Genomic DNA, 20484 nt, shown 5'->3' on the forward strand with positions numbered 1-20484 from the left:
GAAACATTATTGATACGCTCTAACAGTGGTGGTGGCCCCGGACATTGATTCGACCACTTTGCGGTGCCTCTGGCGTGCACGCCCGATCTAAGTGCGCAGGCGGCTTCGGGGGGGGGGGGAGACGGATGAACCCGCACCTGCGCGGACAAACAAAACCAACGCGCCTAAGTCGACTAAGGCGGCGTAATTAACCTTCATCCGGGGAAAAGTCAGAGCTGTCGTATCTGCAGGCTTGACTGCCCACATGTTTGTGTGTGCATACGTGTGTATCTATTGTAATTACTCCATTAAGTGTGGAACTGATTGACTTCAGATGGGGGGCTGTCGGAGGTGTTATTTTGGACAGAACGGGCGAGTGTTGCGTTGAAGCCATGGAGGCCTACGCTCCTTTTTGTTCTATATTCGTCGGCTTCAGACCGTATAGCCATGTGATAGAATGTCTTCATGTACAAATCTGTGTGTGTCTGTCCCCGTGGGCCTAATCAGGTATCAGGCACCTTTTGTTTTGGGAGCCCATTGATGGATGAAATCTTTATCTGCGCTATTGATCAGGAGGGTGCAGGTCCTAAACTGTCTGTCGAGCTGCCTGCCTACTCCAGCTCTAACAAGATTGCCAGGGCCGAGTATATCAGTTAACATTTAATCAATGGCAGCTTAAGACACTGGGGCTAAGGGAAAGAAGCCCACCGCTTCGGCCCCCTGCCCCAAACCATTACCCGGGATTGAAACTGAGCAATATGTGGGTGCAAGTGGGAGCTCCAGATGATTACAGGGGATTGGGTCTGCTTGATCACATGTCTTCGGGGGACTGAGGTGTATATTTGTGTGTGTTTGTACCTCTGTGTTTACAGGCATGCAAGTGCTCACTTGTCAATACGTGTTAATTTGTCCTAAAGGAGGGGGTAGGGGATCCAGTTGGAGATGGTGTGACTTAGAGTCTCTCTAAGTGGGAGCTGAATAAAGTGATGGATGTATGAGAAAATTTACTATTCAGTTTAAGTTTAAACAGTTCTCTGCCAAAAAAAAAAAAAGAAGGAGAGGAGGAAAAAAAAGCATTAAAACACACTGCAGAGGAAAGATGTGACATATCGTGCATTGCGTGATTTTTCTTTTTTGCCGTGCTTGCAAAAAGCCCCCTGATGGTAAAAATGCAAAAAGGGGAGACTCAGCAAAAAAAGCAATATGATCAGTTAGGCTTTTTTTTTTCTTCCCCCTCCTTGCTTTTTTTTATTTTTACCATCATCTCATCTCATAGTAAATGAAACCACATCAGATCTAAGAGACAGATCCTTCCTTCTCCATGTTTTTTTGAAACTTTTTTTTTCTCTCCCCCCTCTACATTTTAATATTAATGCTCGCAGCGGACATCGTCAAATCTGATTTTGTGAGAGCGAAGCTTCCCCCTTGCAGCTCTTCCCAGTGTCCATGAGTCTCAGTGTGTACGTTTCAGACCGAGTGGAGCAACGCGTGGAGTCTGCTTGGGGGTTTCTCCGACGGGGGAAGCCCCTCTTACGTCCCTGTCTTTCGTCCAAAGCCTGAGAGATTCCCACCACCTAAAAATCAATGCGTGTGAGAGCATATGTGCTCCTGTGTGTGTCAGGTTTTGTAAGACAAATCTCTCCAGCGTGCGCCGCTTTAGTGCTATTGAACCGGGCTTCGATCACTCGGCCACTGTGAATAATGCAAGGCAGGCTACTGCTCACTTACAGCACAGGACGTTCGGCATGTGTGTCGTCGCGCGCGCACGTGTGACAGGACGGTCCTTTTCCCCCCCTCTTGCAAATGCAACAGGGCAGCTCTTCGACGTTCCTCCACTTGGCCCTCTTAATCTCATGTCAGATACAGGAACTCCCACATTGATACTGTGTCTCTGAGTGCGCGAGCGCCGCAAGCTCCTACAGTAGACGGGGAAGAGCTTAACTCGGTCGGACAGCTCGGGCCTGCACTTTGACACGCCCTGACTCATTACGTACAGCCGGCACATGGCGGAATATTGCGATTAAAAAAAAAAAAGAGGAAAAAGAAAGAAAGACAATTAGATATGAAGTCAAGGGAGCGTCGCTTGCACGCATGAACAAGACGCGCCTGCAAACGCGCACGGCGGGGCATCGGGGTGAGAGGGCTCGTCTCCATGTTCCCGGGCATAGGAAGCGCAGACGTTCATGGTACAGGATGTTACAGAGTAATTAAAATGATTCCGAGTGATGAGTGAGCTTTGTGTGTGCATTTTATCTGGTTTATGTACTGTTAATTAAGCTGAATGATTTGATGTGACACAAACCGTACGCGGGCTTTAATGGTGTCCTGTACTCCGTGTGGCTGGAGGGGACGACAACGACGGGGTTATGGGGAGAGACGGCGCGACACACGCGCGCACACACAGACGACTAAAACCGTTCCGAGCGTTCATTGGCCATGCCTAAGACGAGCATCTCCTTTTTCGACGTAATTATCTTTGTCATCACTTATGAGGCAATTAAACAAACATCAGTTCCTATTTCCTCCCCCTCTGTCTCCCCTCTCTCTCCTCGTTCCGGAGCTCTCCTCCCTTATACCGTCTGCTCCAGTCTCTGCTCCTCCAGACTGCGTCTCCTCTCCCCTCTCCTCCTCTCCTCCTCTGTATGACTTCAGACAAGGTTTCAATTTCAGTATGCTGATTGTCTCATTGCCAACTCGATGCATGTCTAACACTTACTGGCACTCTGGGGACCGGCAATGCACACCACAGAATGCCTATTGCACTCCACAGGTTTATATTTGTGTGCGTGCGCGAGGGGTGATGAGGGTGTAAAATGCCTATTACGCCGAGAGTCTGTTCTCTCTTACACCGAAGAGAATCCTCTGGTGCCTAAAGAGCAGAAAATTGCGATGCTCCTCTTCCTCGGTCCCCATTAACCTGCTTCTGAAACAAAGGCCGGGCCAAGACGTTGCGCGTGAGTTGCGCGCGGACCCTGTGCACCATCTGAAGCACCACTGCAGGCCTAACCGGGCAGAGAGATCAGCACCCGAAGGCTGCCAGAGCTTTGCGGAAGTGTCCGTACCCCTTGAAGGCATTTTCGCATGTTCCAAACACAGACTTGAATAGATTTCAAACTGATTTTACGTTAAGGATCAACACAACGTAGCGCATTGTTGTCCAAATGCATGTCTGAAAGGTACGGTGTGTTTTTACACTCAACCAACAGGAATCTGCTGGTTGAGTGTAATCTACAGGTAAATTTTTAACATCTAGAAGTACTCATTGTTTTTTTTTGTTTTTTTTTTTGTTTTGTTTCAAAATAGCTTAAGCTCAGTCAGATTGGACAAAGATTGCCTCTGAACACATTTTCTTAAGTCTCTCCACAGATTATCAATTGGATTTAGTTGTCAACTTCAACTGGCTGGGCCATTCTATCTCATTGATTGGCTTTCCTGTGAACCATTCCAGTGCTGATCTGACTTTAGGTGCACTGTCCAGACGGAAGATGAACTCGCCCCAGCCTCAAATAAATTACCTCCCAGGATTGGCCAATATTTAGCTTCATCCAGTTTCCTCGTCTGACCGACTTCTCTGTCTCTGCTAAAGAGAAGCATGATGTCGCCATCGCCGTGTTTCGCCATGGTGTTGCCGTGTTTAGAGTAAGGCGCGGAGTTACTTTGGGACAAATATCCCTCTCTTAGTGTTTTCCATGGAGATCAAAAACTTACATTCTGGACTCTAGTGACCGTAAAATCTTCTTCCATATGCTTGCTGCGTCCACTGGATGGCGTGTGGCAAACATCAAACTTGCAAAATGTTCAAACATTAAAGGGGTTCGCTTACGTTTGCCAGACATACTAGAAGATACTTCTTCTAGTATGTCTGGCATATCTTCTTCTAGAAGATACTTCTTCCGTACTGTATTTCTATGCAACACCTCATCGTTGGTATATCCGATTCTGTCAGTTCAGTCACCTAAATTTGGCTAAAGCTGCATCTTTTATGCCCTACAATGAACTTGTCCCTCCTTTCTTCCTCCATTCCTTCCACGCTACAGAAAAAAAGCGAGAGGAGACAGCGCCTTGAGACGAGCTTCAAGATGACTAAAGCAGCAGGCATATTTGTCTAATTTGCACAAAGACATCCACATCAAAGCACAAATCAAAATCCATGCTCACTCAATAGATTTTTATCAGTCTATCCATTTCTTGTTCTTTTTTTTTTTCTCCCAGCATCCTTTTTTTTTTAACCCTCTGTCACGTTCCTCTTTCTCCCTCTCTATTTTCAGAGCGTTATTAGGACATGATAAAAGCAAAAGGGATGTCATGACACAGGACCCCCTGTTAGCATTAGGAGGTGGGAGAGGGGAGGAAAAAAAAAGCGAACGAGAGAACGTCAGAGGGGGAGAGAAAAGATGAAAGAGATTTGTCTGGAAATGATTGCTCACAAGGCATTGATTCTCTGCTTTAATCTCGCACAGTGTGCTCAAATTTCCTATTAGGGAGATGAAGAAAAGAAGCGAGAGGGAGATGGGTCTTACTCAGTTAGGTAGGGAGGTGAAACTTGACATACCTCAGTTTTTTTTTTTCTTTCCTCCCCTCCCCCCCACAATCCCCGCTTTTCGGACAGACAAAAAAAAAATACATTTTCCTTATTCTAGAAAAGAGAAGCAGATTCTTTTTTTCCCATACGCTGCCTTGCTGTTAGGCCATTAGCCTGCTGTAAGTAAACAATAGAGAGGCACAGCTATTGCTACTGAAACCCTGGAGGGTCATAGGCAAACGCACACACACACACACACACACACACACACACACACACACACACACACACACACACACAACAAGCCACTGACAGCTGCTGTTACTGCAAAGCTTCCTTTGGTTAGCGACGATTAGCCTTAGCCTATAGGAAATCAATAGCTGCTATCAATTCCATACTGCTATTGATGGATGTGGTAAAGGATTCGGAAAGAAGAGTGAGGAAAAACAGCTGAAAAGGGGGTTGATTTTTTTTTTACCTCTTCAGGACCGGTCTGATTAAACGGCTTTTTCTTTCTTTTTTGGCTGTGTGTTTTTTTTTTTTCTCCCTTTCTTTTCTTTTCTTCGCCGCATATAGACTGCTTTCAATGTTCATCTGTGAATTGTATCATTGCCGTCGGAGATTACTGGCTGCTTGGACCCTGCGAGTGCATTGCCTGGTTACCGTGGCTCCAGCTCCACACAACCCTCCTCCCATCATTGGATTGTTTGTCTTAATGCTGTGTGACATGGCCCATTGTTTTGTCCATCTGTGGTTAAGAGTCAATGGACAGGGGGTGCATGAAGGGATCTAGGAGGGAAGAGAATGGAGGTGAGGGCGAAGAAAGAGGAAAAAAAAAAAGAGGGGGTGAAGGGGTGGCGTGCAGTCAAAAAAAAAATATAGGGAAGAAAAACAAGATGGAAACAACGGCTAAAAGGTGAAAAATATGGAAAGGGAAAGGTCAAAAAGAACCTGCGGATAAGGATAAAGGTGCAATGACCCTGTGATTTCAATGTAGTTCTTTACATAGACCACTTCCTGCTCCAGGAGCCTTCAGAGGCTTTCAGCTCCATATGGAGCGGGGCCTTGAGCTCTTTGTGATATCACCAATATAAAAGGCATCGCGGCCCCGCGACGCCAGTCCCCTCTTCAAAGGGTTAAGTCATATTTAGTATGCGTCCTCAGAGTTCCATGGCTTTGTATTGTAAATAAGGCTAATGTGGCATTGGTCAGGTATGCTAATTCAGATAATCAGTGCAATTTCTGCAAATTATAACTGTCAGTGTGGTGGGCACAGAACCTTGGCGGAAAACATGAGGGAACAATTTAGCTCGGGTAATACCCCTTCACCAAAGAGCTGCTCAGCTCCAAAAGAAAAACAATCGTCCTGAGCCCATACCGCCCCAACACACCATTTCAAAAATAGTTTATGGTGAATGAAACTCTTTTTTTTTTTTTTTTTTTTTTTTTCTTCCTCCCCCTGGAGCACAAGTCAGGCCGCTGCCCTTTTTTTCTTCTATGTGCACACACAGACCGCAAAGTAATTATAATTTGCTTGGATGGAATTATTCAAAAAGTGACCACATCTTTTACTCCCACTGCAAGAGAATCTGGTTTTGGGAAATATGGGGTAAATTGCTACTTGACGAAAATATAATAATATACATATATGAATGTGTCTCATTTTGATTTGACAAATGATTTAAAATGCAGCACATTGTCTCCATCTAATTGCACGGTAATTGAAAAAGGGAAGCTCTGGAGTGAAATCCCTCAATCTCATCAGGGACCACTTTTTTCTTTTTGCCTCGTTTTGGACACGCAACATAACAGTCCGAGATTCTGATAATGAAAGGAAGGAGGCTGACAGGACCCGGCGAACGTATAATCTGTAAATAATTTCTTGATACACAATAGGTGAAACAGTAAGGTCAAATTTACACAAACTCAATGATTAATTTGAATGAAAGCAAATAAACACGCGTAGCATTTGCCTACCATTAAAAGACGGTGAAGTCGGGTTCTGTTAAGGGTTTTAAGCAGTTAATATCTTACCACCAGTGAATATCTCTATAGGCATTTTTATTTAACATAAATCCAAATTAGTTGGTACTGGAGAGCGAAGCTAATGGCTAGTCCAACCAAAGTTGACTTCCACTCTTTAATCACTTCAAAATGTAAAAATGTCATTTATGCATATCTCTCTTTATCTACCTTTAAGAACTCGACTTACTTCCTCGTCTGAATACACAAGTCGCTTCGACCTCTCAGACCAACATGTGCTACCATTCAGACTATTTTTGGCTTAGCTCTACCACACTGTTTCACTCAGATATACAGTTTTCACTACAGCCTGTCAGGGGGCAACAATGTGCTGGCCTTTATACTGCCTGCGCAGAAGAAGACGCTCTTTCTGCGCATGCACTAAAAACAAAGAAGACATGGATTTACACAGCATATAAATGCAGTCTCTTCTGTTCCCTGAGACATATATTTTCCACACTGCGAAAAACAGCAGATCTCTCTCTCGCGGTGCTTTTTAAAAACAAGGTTAATCGTTAATTCTTTTGTTTTTCTTCTGCTCTTCTTCAGAACTCAATTTATCCTATCTGCTATGTCTTTGACGCCACCCTCTGACTGAAGTTGCTAGCGTTCCTGTTTGCTGTGCACATCCAGTGCAGTCACAATCAATCTGGGCTTCGTGGTCTAAAACAAGGAGGTATAAATTAGACGTTAAATACCTTTAGCCAATGCAAACCTTGTTGCATTTCCACTGACAGAGGCAGATAATTATTTGACAAGAAAATGGAAGAAGGGGGTAGTCGGCCACCACTAACGTAGGCTAGTGGTGGTGCTGAGAACAGGGCATTTGAAGTGTATATATATATATATATATATATATATATATATATATATATATATATATATATATATATATATATATATATATATATGTGTGTGTGTGTGTGTGTGTATATGTGTATATATATATATGTGTATATATATATATATATATATATATATATATATATATATGTGTGTGTGTGTGTGTGTGTGTATATGTCTATATATATATATATATATATATATATATATATATATATATATATATATATATATATATATATATATATATATATATATGTGTGCGTGTGTGTGTACAGTGCAGCTGAGCATGGCAGTTTTGCAGCCACGTTCTTTGTTTATTCACAAAAAAGTATGAAAAAAACTGTAACACTGTCGGATAACTACCTACATCTAGCCTGCCAGCTGCTACTAACTACTTCATACAGCTTTCGCTAACACAAACACTGTGTTTTGTTTACTATTGCTTGCACTTTCGCCAATAACATGTGACGAGAGAGGATTATGCCCCTTTTCCTGCTCGTACGCTTTTCACGGGGAATAACTTCAAAACTCCTGAACTATCCGTTTTAATATATTTGTAAAAGTATCAAACAAGGATATTTATAAGATGTCAGCTGGCCTAATCCTCTCCCGGCAAAACGTATAATCCAAAATGGCCACCCATGTGCTAATGCCGATGATTAGTTAGCTCTGGGACTCTGTTCTATGATTTCTCTCACTCTTATGGGTATTTGCGAATGTTTATGTAATGGCCACAAATTACTGAGACAAACCCTGGAAATAGACTTCTGTCTGAGGAGAGACCTTGCCCAAAACGAGAGAAAAAAAAAGAAGAAGGAGAAAACCGCTGGAATGACAGAAACCACCTCCACCACCCAGAGGGAGAAAAGGATAAAATTAAGTAGTGAAAGTAAGGGAGGAGGGAAAAAACCTAATGCCTCAAAAGGTTCTTGGAGTCATGACTCTAAAACGCTCCTCGTGGAAACAGTGAGGCTCATTCCAACAATGGATATCGGATGATTGTTTTATGCGTCTGCAGCCGTTCTGGAATCGGGGATTGTGGCGGAGCCCCGCTTTTGCTCTGCCCATGGTCCATCACTTCCTTCTGGATGAACACAAACACGCCTATATCCTCACCCAAGCGCGGGGATAAGAGGAGTGCATTAGGCTCTGTTTTTTAGCCTACAGCTGCTATGTAAATGGTTAGCGCAGCCACGCTAATTTGACAAGGACCAAAAAAAAAAAAAAATGTCCCAGAGCCTTATCACTCAGAGAAAACAAAGGGATCCGGAGCACGCCGACGCATGCACACGCTGGCGTACACAGCGCCGTGCACAAGATAAAAGTGTTGTTGGTCCCCTCTAAGTCAGAAGAGGTCTTTTGTTTAAAGGGGGGGGGATTCAGACAAAGAGGGTCCTCTCCCTCCCTCTTTAATGCATGTCGGGTGGCGGCGGGTGGGGTGGTACGGCGGGATGGAGATGTGTGGATGGTGGGTTTGGTGGAGTATGGATGACAGGCTGGGCTCTCTGAAATAATTACCTCCATAAGATCCCATCTCGTTTTCCTTTTTTTTTTTTTTTTTTTTTTTTCGTTGAGAGGGATAGAGGGAACACAGAAGGGGGGGAAAATGACAGAAAGTATGCAGAAAAGGCCCCACGTTTCTGCTCGGTCTGACTTGTGTGGAGCTTTACATATGATGGAGAGCAGGACTAATGGTCGAGGATACACATTCACACACACACACACACGCACACACACACTGACACAAGTGCACCTCATAGCAATGCGCTTTGTGGCTAAACAAGTGGGGAAATGGTTGAAACAAAGCCGACACCAGAAAAATCACTGGAACAACCGACGTTCAGAGACTCTTAATGTCCCCAAAAAAATCCAGCTAAACAAATTGTACAAATTATGAAACTGATGATGGAATACCCATGACTTGCCATTTATCATAGTTTCGTTTCTTTTTTTCTTTTTCGCCTGAATTACACTAAACAGCTCCATTCAGGGTTCATTGCAGAACAGAGAGAGAGAGAGAGGGAGAAAAAAAATTGAATTCTTCTAATCACTTTTGGACGGCCCTCAAACAAAAATGGCATCTGCGTTCTCCATGTTGAGAGGGAATTCATTTATGCTTGCTCTTCTGATGTAAACTGGCATTTTTTATAAACTCAATTTACTTTATCACTTATAATTGTACACAAAGACGGATAGTTTAGCCCAGAAATGTGCACACAGTGGGCTTTTTGTCTGAGAGAGGACTCGGATGAAAGATAATCGTGAAAGGTTTTTAGTGTATGTACACAGAGTGTCTGTTCGCGCCACGCACGGTCCACTCGCATAGCTGTGTTTACCTTGAGACGTACTTCTAAAACTCCGAACTCGACCGGCTAAATAAAACTGAGACGGGCGAAAAACAAGACGACGTAATCAAACGGCACGGCGCTAGCGTCGCGCCTGTCTTGGTTGAAAACACTTTTACCCTTACAGTGTGTCTGCAATGCCGTATCCTTAATTGGGCCATAAAATCTGCATCCAAATTGTTTAATGAAAGCCATTCACATGTACATAAAGTCCAGAGCATAAGAACTCTTATTCCCAAATGAGCCTATAATTATCTGGCTGGGTTCCAAGTCCCAGGCTTTAAGAGAAAGATACCGGTCAGCACTTAAATTAATCTTTTTCATACCGGCCTCTAATGAACAGAAAGTGCTCGAGTCAGGAGTTGCAGCCCCAGAAAAACTAACAACACACATTCACACATGCACAATTGCACACATCGCCCTTAAACCTAAGACTGGCTAAAAAATGTTGCCTACTATAGAAAGTTTTGCCACCATTAAAACAGTCCCATCAACTTTCATTATAAACACATATACCAGTAGAGCATGCATGTATTTCCTTATAACATTTTCTCGGGCTCTTGCAGAAGAACATCCACCAGACAAGACAAGAAGCCAGGCCTTATATGTCACAATGAACTCTCAGTCTGGGAGTAATGAGATCTCATGCCACAAGTTCTCACGATATTGATCAGGTCCTGTCTGGTTAAGCGCCGCCCAGATGCTGCGAGGATGCAACTTGCTCTGGTGAAATAACTTAGTACTACGGGCTCTAAGTGTAAACGGGAGCGCTTTAACCTCAACACGCTTTTGCATCCAGTTTAGACGATCTTATCTCAGTGCCATATAGGAAGTAGTTCCTGAACGTCACTGCTGTGTTGACAGACTCGGCTGACAAAGACGTCTACGATCGGTTTCAGAAGCACCGCTTCGCCTTTAGGAAGGACTGCTTTCTGTGCCTTTTGGCAGTAAATCCAACCTTTGAATGCGACATGCATTAAAACCAAAACATCAAAACTTAACTGAATTGTTTTACACTGATTACAGACATTTTAAAGCACAGAGATTTACGCTGAGTAAAACAAGCAAACGGGGGTATTTTGAATTGTACCCTAAGTTTGTGGTCAAATCTAATCTTGTTTCCTTGACCCAGATGTTGTGTATTGTCTTTGTCTTGTTTGTGTTGTTAAAGGTTTAGGGGACGATCTTCTTTCGGCTTTGAGTTCAGGGGGGGATCATCGTTTCTACTGGTTGTCCTATGTCCCAATCATTGTGACGCGCTCACCTAACCCAATGAGCGTGCTCGTTCCTTGCCAGTTTCCTCTTGGTGTGCACGAGCACTCCTAGTGTTCATGTACCCAGTGAGCTTCGGTGTTAGCCATTCGTTGTAGCTCTGCTGCTCTCACCGTATTCTTGACTGAGAGCTGCAAGAAGCAAACTGTCTTACAAGTTTTTGAGAAGAAGAGGAAGGCCTCAGAAGAAAGGAAAAAGACCAGAGTGGATTTGGGAGATTCTTTCACGCGATCCCCCGGAGGAGCGGAAGAGCAAGGTAAGACGGTCTTGCTCATGCACAGTTATTCAAAAAGTGACTCTTACCTAACATTTCCAGAAAAATTGCCCACTATACCTTTATGTATTTCCTCAATAACCAGAAGTACATAGTTACGGCGATAAGAAAGTGAAGTTAAAAACCGTAACCATTTGCGTATTTCAAAAGAAACATCTGTTCAGCAAAAATCTAAATCAACTAGGCAAGAAAATCGGCATCCAAAAAAAAACAAACAAATTTAGCATCTTAGCAGTTGCAAGCACGTTTTTTAAGCCTTGCACTAACTTCTTTATGAAATTACACTTTGTGGCCTCAAAGCTACCGCTAAAGCTAAGGCCCGAGCAACAGAGGCGCCAGCTTGTGCCGCAGGAACGTCACAAAGAGGCGTAGCAGGCGAATGCTGCTTTTGACAGCTTTAAAAACCTGCTGCTGTAACCAAACTAGAGATGCAAAGAAAGAAGAGAGAGAACAAGGGTTGAAGAAAGTGGCTTAGACGCTTCTGTTTGGGCCGGAAAAAAAAAAAAAAAAACACGGACGAAGCAGGAGTCAGAGGGAGACAGAACAAGCAGGACAAAAAAGGAGCGAGGGAGAGAGCGGGAGAAAGGAGGGAGGGGGGGGACGGATGGGGTCAAGTTAAAATGTAAGGTAATGATTTATCTAAGCATGTTTTGCTGCTGCACCCTGATTCTCACCGAAGCTTTGATCCGTGTGTAATTAAAACCAAATGTCCGCCAGCATCATTCCTATTTCAGGACTGAAAGCTCCTCGCTTCTGCCGTTCGTGTGAGCGAGTGTGTGTTGTGATTCATATATATTAGTAAGCGCTCAGTCTCCATCTGTTTTCTGGGAGCAAAGGCACAGTATAAACAGGATACTTTGGGGGTGCACAGCCTTAAAGACACACACACACACACACACACACAAAGTGGAAGGATGGCATAAGGCTGCGCAGAAGTTCTGTTAAAAACGTCTTACCCCCCCCCCCCCCCTCTCCCCCTACACCAACACGACGCCCCACTCTGCCCACTCCCGCAGGTCAAGCAAAGCAAAAGCCAGTTAAGCACTCATTTTCTCCCAGCAGCATTAACATAGGGATGACTAAATAATGGACCCTGACTCTCAGTCTTCTGGTTTAAATTAAAGCACCCCCCCCCCCTCCTCTTACACCCTACAACCCCTTACCAACCATCCAACCCCCCACTCAAAGAAAAAAAACGATTAATCTTTTTTTTTCTCCCCCCTTTTTTTGTCTCTCTGAATGTTTTACAGTTCTGTTACACTTATTAGCTGCTGGCAGGACGGAGACTCTTAAATGAAAGCCAAATTGCTTTGGTCATGAGAAAGGAAATGAAAGCTCACTCCAGGGAGAGACTGTGTAGCCATAGCATACATGAGAGTGTGTGTCAGCAATGCATGTGTGTGTCTATGTGTGTGTGTGTACAGGCGTTCCACTGTGAGATCCTCCCAAGGTGAAATTTCATAAGCTGACTGCTTGCTGGCCTGGGATGTCCCTGCGCACGGGACGGTGTGTGCTTGTGTGTTTCAAGTAGAAGTGCGGCAGCCTAATGGGAACAGCATGCTCATTTTGGGGAGATTAGGGGGAACGGACGGGTCCGTATCGAGAGACGTGATCTGGATGTGAAGACGCGAGGAGAGGGGGAATAAAGGAGGGAGCGAGGAATAATTAATAAGAGAAAGTGAAGATGTGCTGAGAAATTGACAGTCGCCCCCCCCCCCCCAGAAGTCGGCTTATTTAAAGCTTGGTCGACGAGAGGCTGGAGACCGTAAAAAGAGCGATCTTCACCCAATCAGTAAACAAATCCCTCGCAAGCAACCCCCCCCCAGGTCTCGCTGACAACTCTACGGTGCTGAAGTTGTTACCGAGTGAGGAAGAGTCGAAGTTGCCAGTTTTCAGTTTCAGTGAGGCCTTTTGAACAATGGCAAAGGGAGCAGTGGGATGGAGGAAAAAAGTTAAAGGAAAACTTTACTCCCCACGGCATGTTGACACATGCCTGTGCTTCGATCACTCAAACAGAGAGAGCAAGAGAGAGATTCAGATTTAAAGCAGATAACAGTAAGGCTGAAGGTAGTAGAGCTAATTTCCTCTCTTTTATCTGTTTGAGCTTTCTATCTCTGTCACAGAACATCCTAACATTGTAACGGCGGCAACCTTTTGTAAATCCCAATGTTACACTAAGTATCTCCAAACTATTGAGCAAACATGCTAAAACGCGGGTTTATTATAATGCTAGCCACGCTAACAGCCACACTAACTAATTGATAATCTAAGATGCTGAAGCCAGTTTTAAATACGAGCTTCATAATGTGTTTGCAATGAAAGATAATATAATATAATATTATTAATTCACATATGGCAACTACCAGTAGTCTCCCATACAGCGGGTCAATGACCCCTCAGGCATGAGCGCTACGAAAACAATATTGGGAATGTGTCTTATGTTACATTATTCACATAATATTGAAGAAAAACTGTATATGCTATAAAGAAATGACAGTTGGCAAAGAATAAATTAATGTAAAAGAAAAAGTAGCATTAAGTATAACTTAATACATATCAAGGCAGCACAACTACAGTATAATAAAGCAGGTGTGATGAGGCACAGACCTGGGCTGCCGGGACACTCCTTGACTTGGAAGATTTCATGCAGGCTCAGCCCGTCGTCATCCCCTCCCATGCCTTGCTGGTGCAGCTGGAGCTTCCTCAGGCCTTCGTTCTGCTGGTGGCGAGCAGAGCGGGCGTGCTGCACCAGGTTGAGGCGGGCCTTGGTGGAGTAGTCGCACAGGGTGCAGAGGTAGACACACGACTCCTGACCGTAGGCGCTGTCCTGCTTCTGCAAGTGCTGCGGGACGGAGAACGACAACAGTCATCAATGGTTGCGCAACACCCCACGCATTGGCCTGCCGTATATCCCGTAACCTGCAAAAAGTAAGCCCCGCCCACACGTTTGAAAACGCAGCCCCATATGTTTGCCGCGACCGAAAGGGTGAAACGTTTACACGTCCGGGTTTATGTTTTGTCTTCAACGCGCGCTCTGTCCGGCTCTCGGCATTGTCTGCAGCTGTGGGGGTTTCTCATTCAACGTGTGCTGTCAGTTGCAAGCCCTTAATTTTCCAGTTGCCTCTTTTTAATGGCATTGTAGCCCGTGCAAAGCTACCCCCTACCTCTTGTCCCGCCCTCTGTGTTGTGTAGGTGCATGAACCCACATGCAAGCACTGCTGCTGCCCCCACCCCCCCCCACCTCCAGCCCACCTTGCCCTACTCCCATACACCCAGTCAAGCCAAGCATATCAAGTGTGCTTCTGTTGTTGCTGCCGGGCTAATGAACAATGCACAAAAACAAAAGAGCAGGCCAAGCTTTTATTATCTGATCCTCTGCAGAGGGAGAGGAAGGGGGGGGTGGGGTGGGGGGGGGGGCACAGGGAGCAGAAGAGAGCAAAGCGTGTAGACAGATACACGAAGGTGGCTCATGAAGGTTGGCTTCTACTTTGTTCAGATTTATTCACGCTGCTTTGTGAGAAACAGGTGCAGCGCTTCATGCATTAATTAAAATGTACATTGAGGTGTGTGTGTGTGTGTGTGTGTGTGTGTGTGTGTGTGTGTGTGTGTGTGTGTGTGTGTGTGTGGTAACTGGCTCTCATGTCTTCCTATAGGCAGGGGCTTCTTTTCATGAAGCAATTAAAACTCAGGTAATATTTTCGTATCCTTGCATCATTTTATTCCGAGCAAGGAGAGAGTGTAAAAAAGATGCGCGTGAAGAAGGAGTTGCCGCGTTCATATAGGCTGATGTGTGTGTGGTGGGAGGAGTGAGGCGCAGGTGTGTGAGTTCAACACCCCCTCTTCCCATTTTCTTCCTTTGACAAACAGGGATTAGCAACATAGCTACAGCCGCCAACACATCTTTTCTCGCTCTGTCTCTCCCTCTTTTCTTTTCTTTTGTACAAAATCTAGCGAGTTTTTTTTTTTTTTTTTTCTCACGGGACGGTGGGACGTCCCCTCGCAGTCAGAGGGCCCTTTCAGAAGTCTTAAGTTTTAATTAAGTCGGAGTTGTCAGGAGAAAGCTCCCCTAGTCCAGAGCTCAGGGCCATTAATTACAGCTATCTTTGTTTCTCTGTGAAAGGAGGCCTCCTTTGCTTTTCCTCTCTTTCTTTGCTTTTTTTTTTTCTCCCCTCTTTTATCCCCTCCCTCTTTTACAGGAGAACCGGACCGCTGAGCCTTTCTGTGGAAGCCACACACGTGTGCCTCGGAAACAAACACGTATTTATCACCGGCAAAGACAAGAATGTTAAACTTTTTCTCCCTTTGTTGAAGCCTAAACTTTCTTAACTCCAGCACTATTCCAAACAGGAGGTTATTCGATCCTAACCAATAATGTTGTCACCACAAAGGTACCTCAAAATGCAAGACAATACACACAAACGCTCCTACGGACATTCTTTCAACTTGTATAACGACACAGTGTTAGACTAATATCTTTACCTGCCATTTAGTGTTTTTAATTATGCCTTGAGATACATCTAGAAATCTGCCAGTGAGCAAAGTCCAGTTGCTTTGTTTTTTACCTTTTTTGGAATGACCATTTATATGGTAATATAATATACTAATATGATATGCTAAAGACTGGGTAATGTCTGCTCCATAATCATTTTGCCTGTTTTAAGATCTGAGTACAACCATCACTTTAACAGCAACTCCTCTTTTAGAAATGATGTGAAATCGCCTCTCCACTGCTAAAAACGAATCAGGATCAGTTTTAAGTCTGCACACACAAACAAGGAACTTCAGCTCCACTTTGCCCTCATTAAATACATTCTAAGTATAAATACATAAAAAGGGGAAATAAAAATAAAAAGGTTGTACTTCTTGAGTTCCCACAGAAAGTACGGTCTTCGCCGTGCCTTTTCCCGAACAGTGTCTATGTGGAGAGGGTGGTTCCTAGGAATCAAAAGTAATTTGCAGGAAACACAGCGTTGTTGGGGATGACGAGGGGAAACAGCGTGTGTTTTTTTTTTTCTGGATGTTCACTGGAAGTCATTAAGTAATCTGAATCAGAATCAACGTTATTCACCAAGTTTTTAGGTCCAAACAAGGAATTTTGACTTTGGGTTCTAACACGCGCATAAAATATCAGTTAATGATCCATCACCGCGGTAAGGTTCAAAGAAATGTGGTAAATTGCTGTTTGTGTATCTTCTTCTTATATCATAGCAGTAAAAGAGAAATCAGAATCACATCAAATCAGGAACGGCAGACTTGAGACGAATAAAAAAGTCCGGAAAACAACCACTAAAGTCTAACCTAACTATTTATTTCTACCTGTGTCTCACCACTTCATCGTAAATCCCTTTAAAACATACTTTTGGATGTGCCAGATATGAAAATCAAGTAGCATCAAAGTTAAAAGTGAACGTTTTTACTACAACTACACATTAAGAGTGCTAAAAAAAAGTCAATCATGTTCCATGCAGATGCTTTGAATGAGATTTTTTTTTATTTTTTTTATTGAAAGACTCACTCATTGTTTCCAATTGCCCCTTAGGCACGGCCACAGAGAGCATTCGCAGTGTCAAAACTTAACGTTTTCATCTCCATCAGCTGTGGTCTAAAGCACCACACATCCCTCAACTTATGTTATAAGGTTTTTAGGATGTGAGGCGTCAGCCGGGAGCAGCTCCCAATGATATACTCGCTGTTGAACCAGGCTGCCAGATAGGTTTAGGCTAAATATTAATTCTCTCCCCATCAGCACATTCCAGAGGGTTTGTCTAAGACCAAAACTAGAGGCTGTCTGTCGCTCCGTGGAACTCTGCGGGCCCGAAAGGCAGGCGGCCTGGTGATCACAGGCCAGAACCATCCATGATTTATGAACTTTTAAAGGAGCACTTTGACTCCTGCCAGGCGTGGGCTGTGTAATGCATATTCAAACACACTGTTCCTGCTCCTGGGTTTGCGCCCTTGTGTGTCTGCTCGCAATGTGTATGTAATTTATGCCGTGGCAGGATTGTCTGTCTGGAAATGCGCTGTACGAACATTTGTATCGAGTGTCTTTGTGTGCCTGTGTGACAGAATGGAGGAAAAAAAAAAAAGGGCCATCGTTGTCAATATGGCACATTTCCAAAAGTGCCTGGTGGTTAATTGTTGTGGATTAGTGTTTGGCAAACAACCAAATAAGCTAACACTCCCTGTGGGCCAATGAAGATCAGCTAAACAGCATTCCCTGGGTGGACCTACCCATGGCACAGGCAGCTACTCAAGGGGAGGGTCCACACCCCTGGCATGAATGAAATACAAATTACAACCTTCGTGAGTTTCCTGTTCAGCTGTCAAAAGCACAATTTTGTCAATCCTCAATCACACACACACACACAAACACATGCATGAACTCACTGCGACGTGTACGAGGGGAGGGGAGCCCATATGACAGGTAAAGGAGGCTCCCCTGTGTCGTTTTTTTTTTTTTTTCTACCGCTGCCGCTGCTGTGTGTCTGTTTATGTGAGGATGAAAGAGGACCGCATTCATTATGCAGAATGAAATGTTTACAAAACACATTTCCTCACACACACACGTATATACAAAAAAAGCGTACGCGCACCTCCCCTCCCTCTCGCTCGCGAGGATTTGTGGGGAGATTCTGCCGCGCCGCCGTCTTGATATCCATTTGTTCTATCCGGGGTGACAAAGCTGCCTCATTAACTGAATTCTTAATAAGCCGAGCCAAAAGACGTCTCTTCGCGACTTCTTTTATCTCCCCGTCGACGCAAAAACGTGAGGGTTTGCGGATGAGGTTTCAATCCATCCATCCATACCTCTGGCCCTGTCGTGTTTCGGATTTTCTGCGTCTGTGACTTCCTCTCTACCTTCTGCCTTGAATTCCGGCGCCTGCCTATAATTCCAATCAAGTGTGTGTGTTTTTTTTGTTTTGTTTTTGTTTTATTTTGTGTGTGTCTTTTTGTGCGCTCGTGATTTGTTCGTTGCCGTCATAAAAATATTTTGAAAGCAAAGCGCAGAGCAGTAGGGTTGCGTTTTCCTCCAGAAACCAAATGACAAATTAGCGCGTTCAGTACAAACACGACTCTTTCCTGTCATTAAGTGCAGAACCAGGCGGCTAATGAATACATACTGAAAGTAAGAATGCTCTTCAACGGCAGCTGTGTCTTAATAAGCACTGTGTGCGTGTGTGTGTGTTTGTGTCAGAGCATGTGTACACACGTTTTATACGTAAAGAATCACTGCACGCGTTGGCTCTCGCTGTCTTCAGTTTGCTGAGAGAGTACCGGCGTAGTAAAAAAAAAAAAAAAAAAAAAAAAAAGAGATCCCTCTTTATAGACTTTTATCAGTGTTTCTTAGCAGAAGCCTGCAGCTTGTTGTCGAGTATACCTTCTTTTAGAACCGCTACCAAGCTTCCGGTGCTACCCCCATTGGGCCCCCGGGGGCCATCAGAGACAAAAACAGCCCCACTTGGACCAGCAAACTACAAAAGCATGCATTGTTCCTTGAAAGTATTTTAAACACATACCAGCGCTGCCTGGAAGGCTGCCAAGAGTGGAATTCCATCAGCGCTACCACCTCCCTAACACATGTTACTGCTAACCGCCACTCAGCCTCCAAGACATAGATGTAACACAAGATCCCTGCCAGTGGCACGGCTGGCAGACAGCAGCGGGGGGGTGGGTTGGGGGGGGGATGCGCTGACGGAACCAGGTAGGTGCCGCCTCGCCTTCGCTCCGGCGATGGCGCTGCACCGACACTGCCCCGGCGCTAGGCAAGCACAAAAACAGCAAAACTGCTGAGTTTGTATTTTTCTTTTACGTTTATCCTTCTCCTTGCTTCCAAAAACCCTTAATGTGTGTTCGAAAACCATAGTGACACAAAACAGTTTGAACATCCCGACCTTTCGGTTTCTTTCGGCTGGACTTGACACTACGCGGCTCTTTCGGAAATGCAGAGGATGATATTTTATAGAGCTAAGTATACCCTCTCCTGATCTCCGTTCTGGAGCCTGCCCATGAGGTGTAAGGGCCTGTAGGTAGAAACGTCGCTTGGGTCACCCAGTAACAATAAGCCTGTGATGGTCGTATCGCCGCTGTTGAAAACAAACAAATCTTCATTATGTCCTTTATAGTAAGCTCTGCTGAAATTTTCTTTCCCAAGCCTTTTCCTTCACTTTGTATTTCTGTCTCCATTTCCTAATATTCCTCTCCGCTGCTTGTCGGCGGAGAACAACGACCGCGATAGGCCTCCCTTCTGTTGACGACGATGCACGTCTGCGGCCCACTTCCGTTTCATAGGCTCCCACACACGCACACGCATGCACATACAACCGTTCACACGCTTGTAACCCCGACACACAGTAAGCGTGCCCTGACAAACACTGTAAAGGCCATTCTAGAGTCCATAGTTCTCTGACCTCTAGCCCCTCTTCTGTTTGAATTACTGTGTCTCTGTATCTTTACTCTGCCTTTTGCCCAGGCAAACACAGGCTCCCACATAGCCAAAATCTCAATAAAAGTAATTTTATAGTGCAATGCCGCCTATTTGCCTCCGGCCTTAAATAAAGGTCTTGAAACTATGCAGTATTTGCTACAGAATTCATACCTGTTGAACCTTTGCACGTTTCCACACTACAACCATAAGCTTTAGTGTTTTCGACGTATTGGGCTTTCATTTGACAGAGCGAAGTGTTAGGTAGACGTTTCTCAAATAAACAATTACAGCTAAAAAGTGTGGTGCACTTTTTTTTCGGGCCCATCTTTGAAAAATAGCCTAAGCTCAGTGAAACTGCTTGCAGAGCGAGTGGAGGTTTTCTTTCATGGCTGGTAGCTCCATACATCTTCCCATCAAGTCAGAGCAGCTTTTCTGTCACCGCTGAAGAAAATAATCCCTCCAGCATGATGTTAGTGTTCCTGCACACATAGCGTATCGCATTCAGACCAAAAAATATTCTGATATGGACTCATCTACAACTCGTCTTCTCCGGTATCTTTGTGGAGTTTCCCTTGTGGTTCGATGCTCTCCTCTTCCTGCTCTTAAATAAAAAAGCCAGATTTCTGAGGTGCAGAATAAATAGTTGTCTTGCTGACAGATTCTCCCATCAGAGCTGTGGATCTTGGTAACTCCTCCAGAGACACAACTGGCCTGTCTAATGGACCACTCAGGCGTTTGCACGACAGCCATATTTATAGTGAAATAAAATGAAACACATGGACATTATTTGCCCAGCCTG

The 20484-nt window shown here is 44.5% G+C and overlaps 1 protein-coding gene across 4 annotated transcripts in view; it reads right to left on the minus strand.

Moving 5' to 3' along the window:
• Positions 1 to 20484, minus strand: part of zfhx4 (zinc finger homeobox 4) — a 95233-nt gene that overhangs the window by 30804 nt on the left and 43945 nt on the right. For all 4 annotated transcript variants that reach the window (XM_021317190.2, XM_036124894.1, XM_036124895.1 and 1 more), the window contains exon 6: positions 13868 to 14102. In XM_021317190.2, coding sequence (XP_021172865.2) covers positions 13868 to 14102 — 235 coding nt within the window. The remainder of the gene's footprint in view (positions 1 to 13867; positions 14103 to 20484) is intronic.

Source organism: Fundulus heteroclitus, chromosome 21 (assembly GCF_011125445.2).
Source record: "Fundulus heteroclitus isolate FHET01 chromosome 21, MU-UCD_Fhet_4.1, whole genome shotgun sequence".
Taxonomy (NCBI): domain Eukaryota; kingdom Metazoa; phylum Chordata; class Actinopteri; order Cyprinodontiformes; family Fundulidae; genus Fundulus; species Fundulus heteroclitus.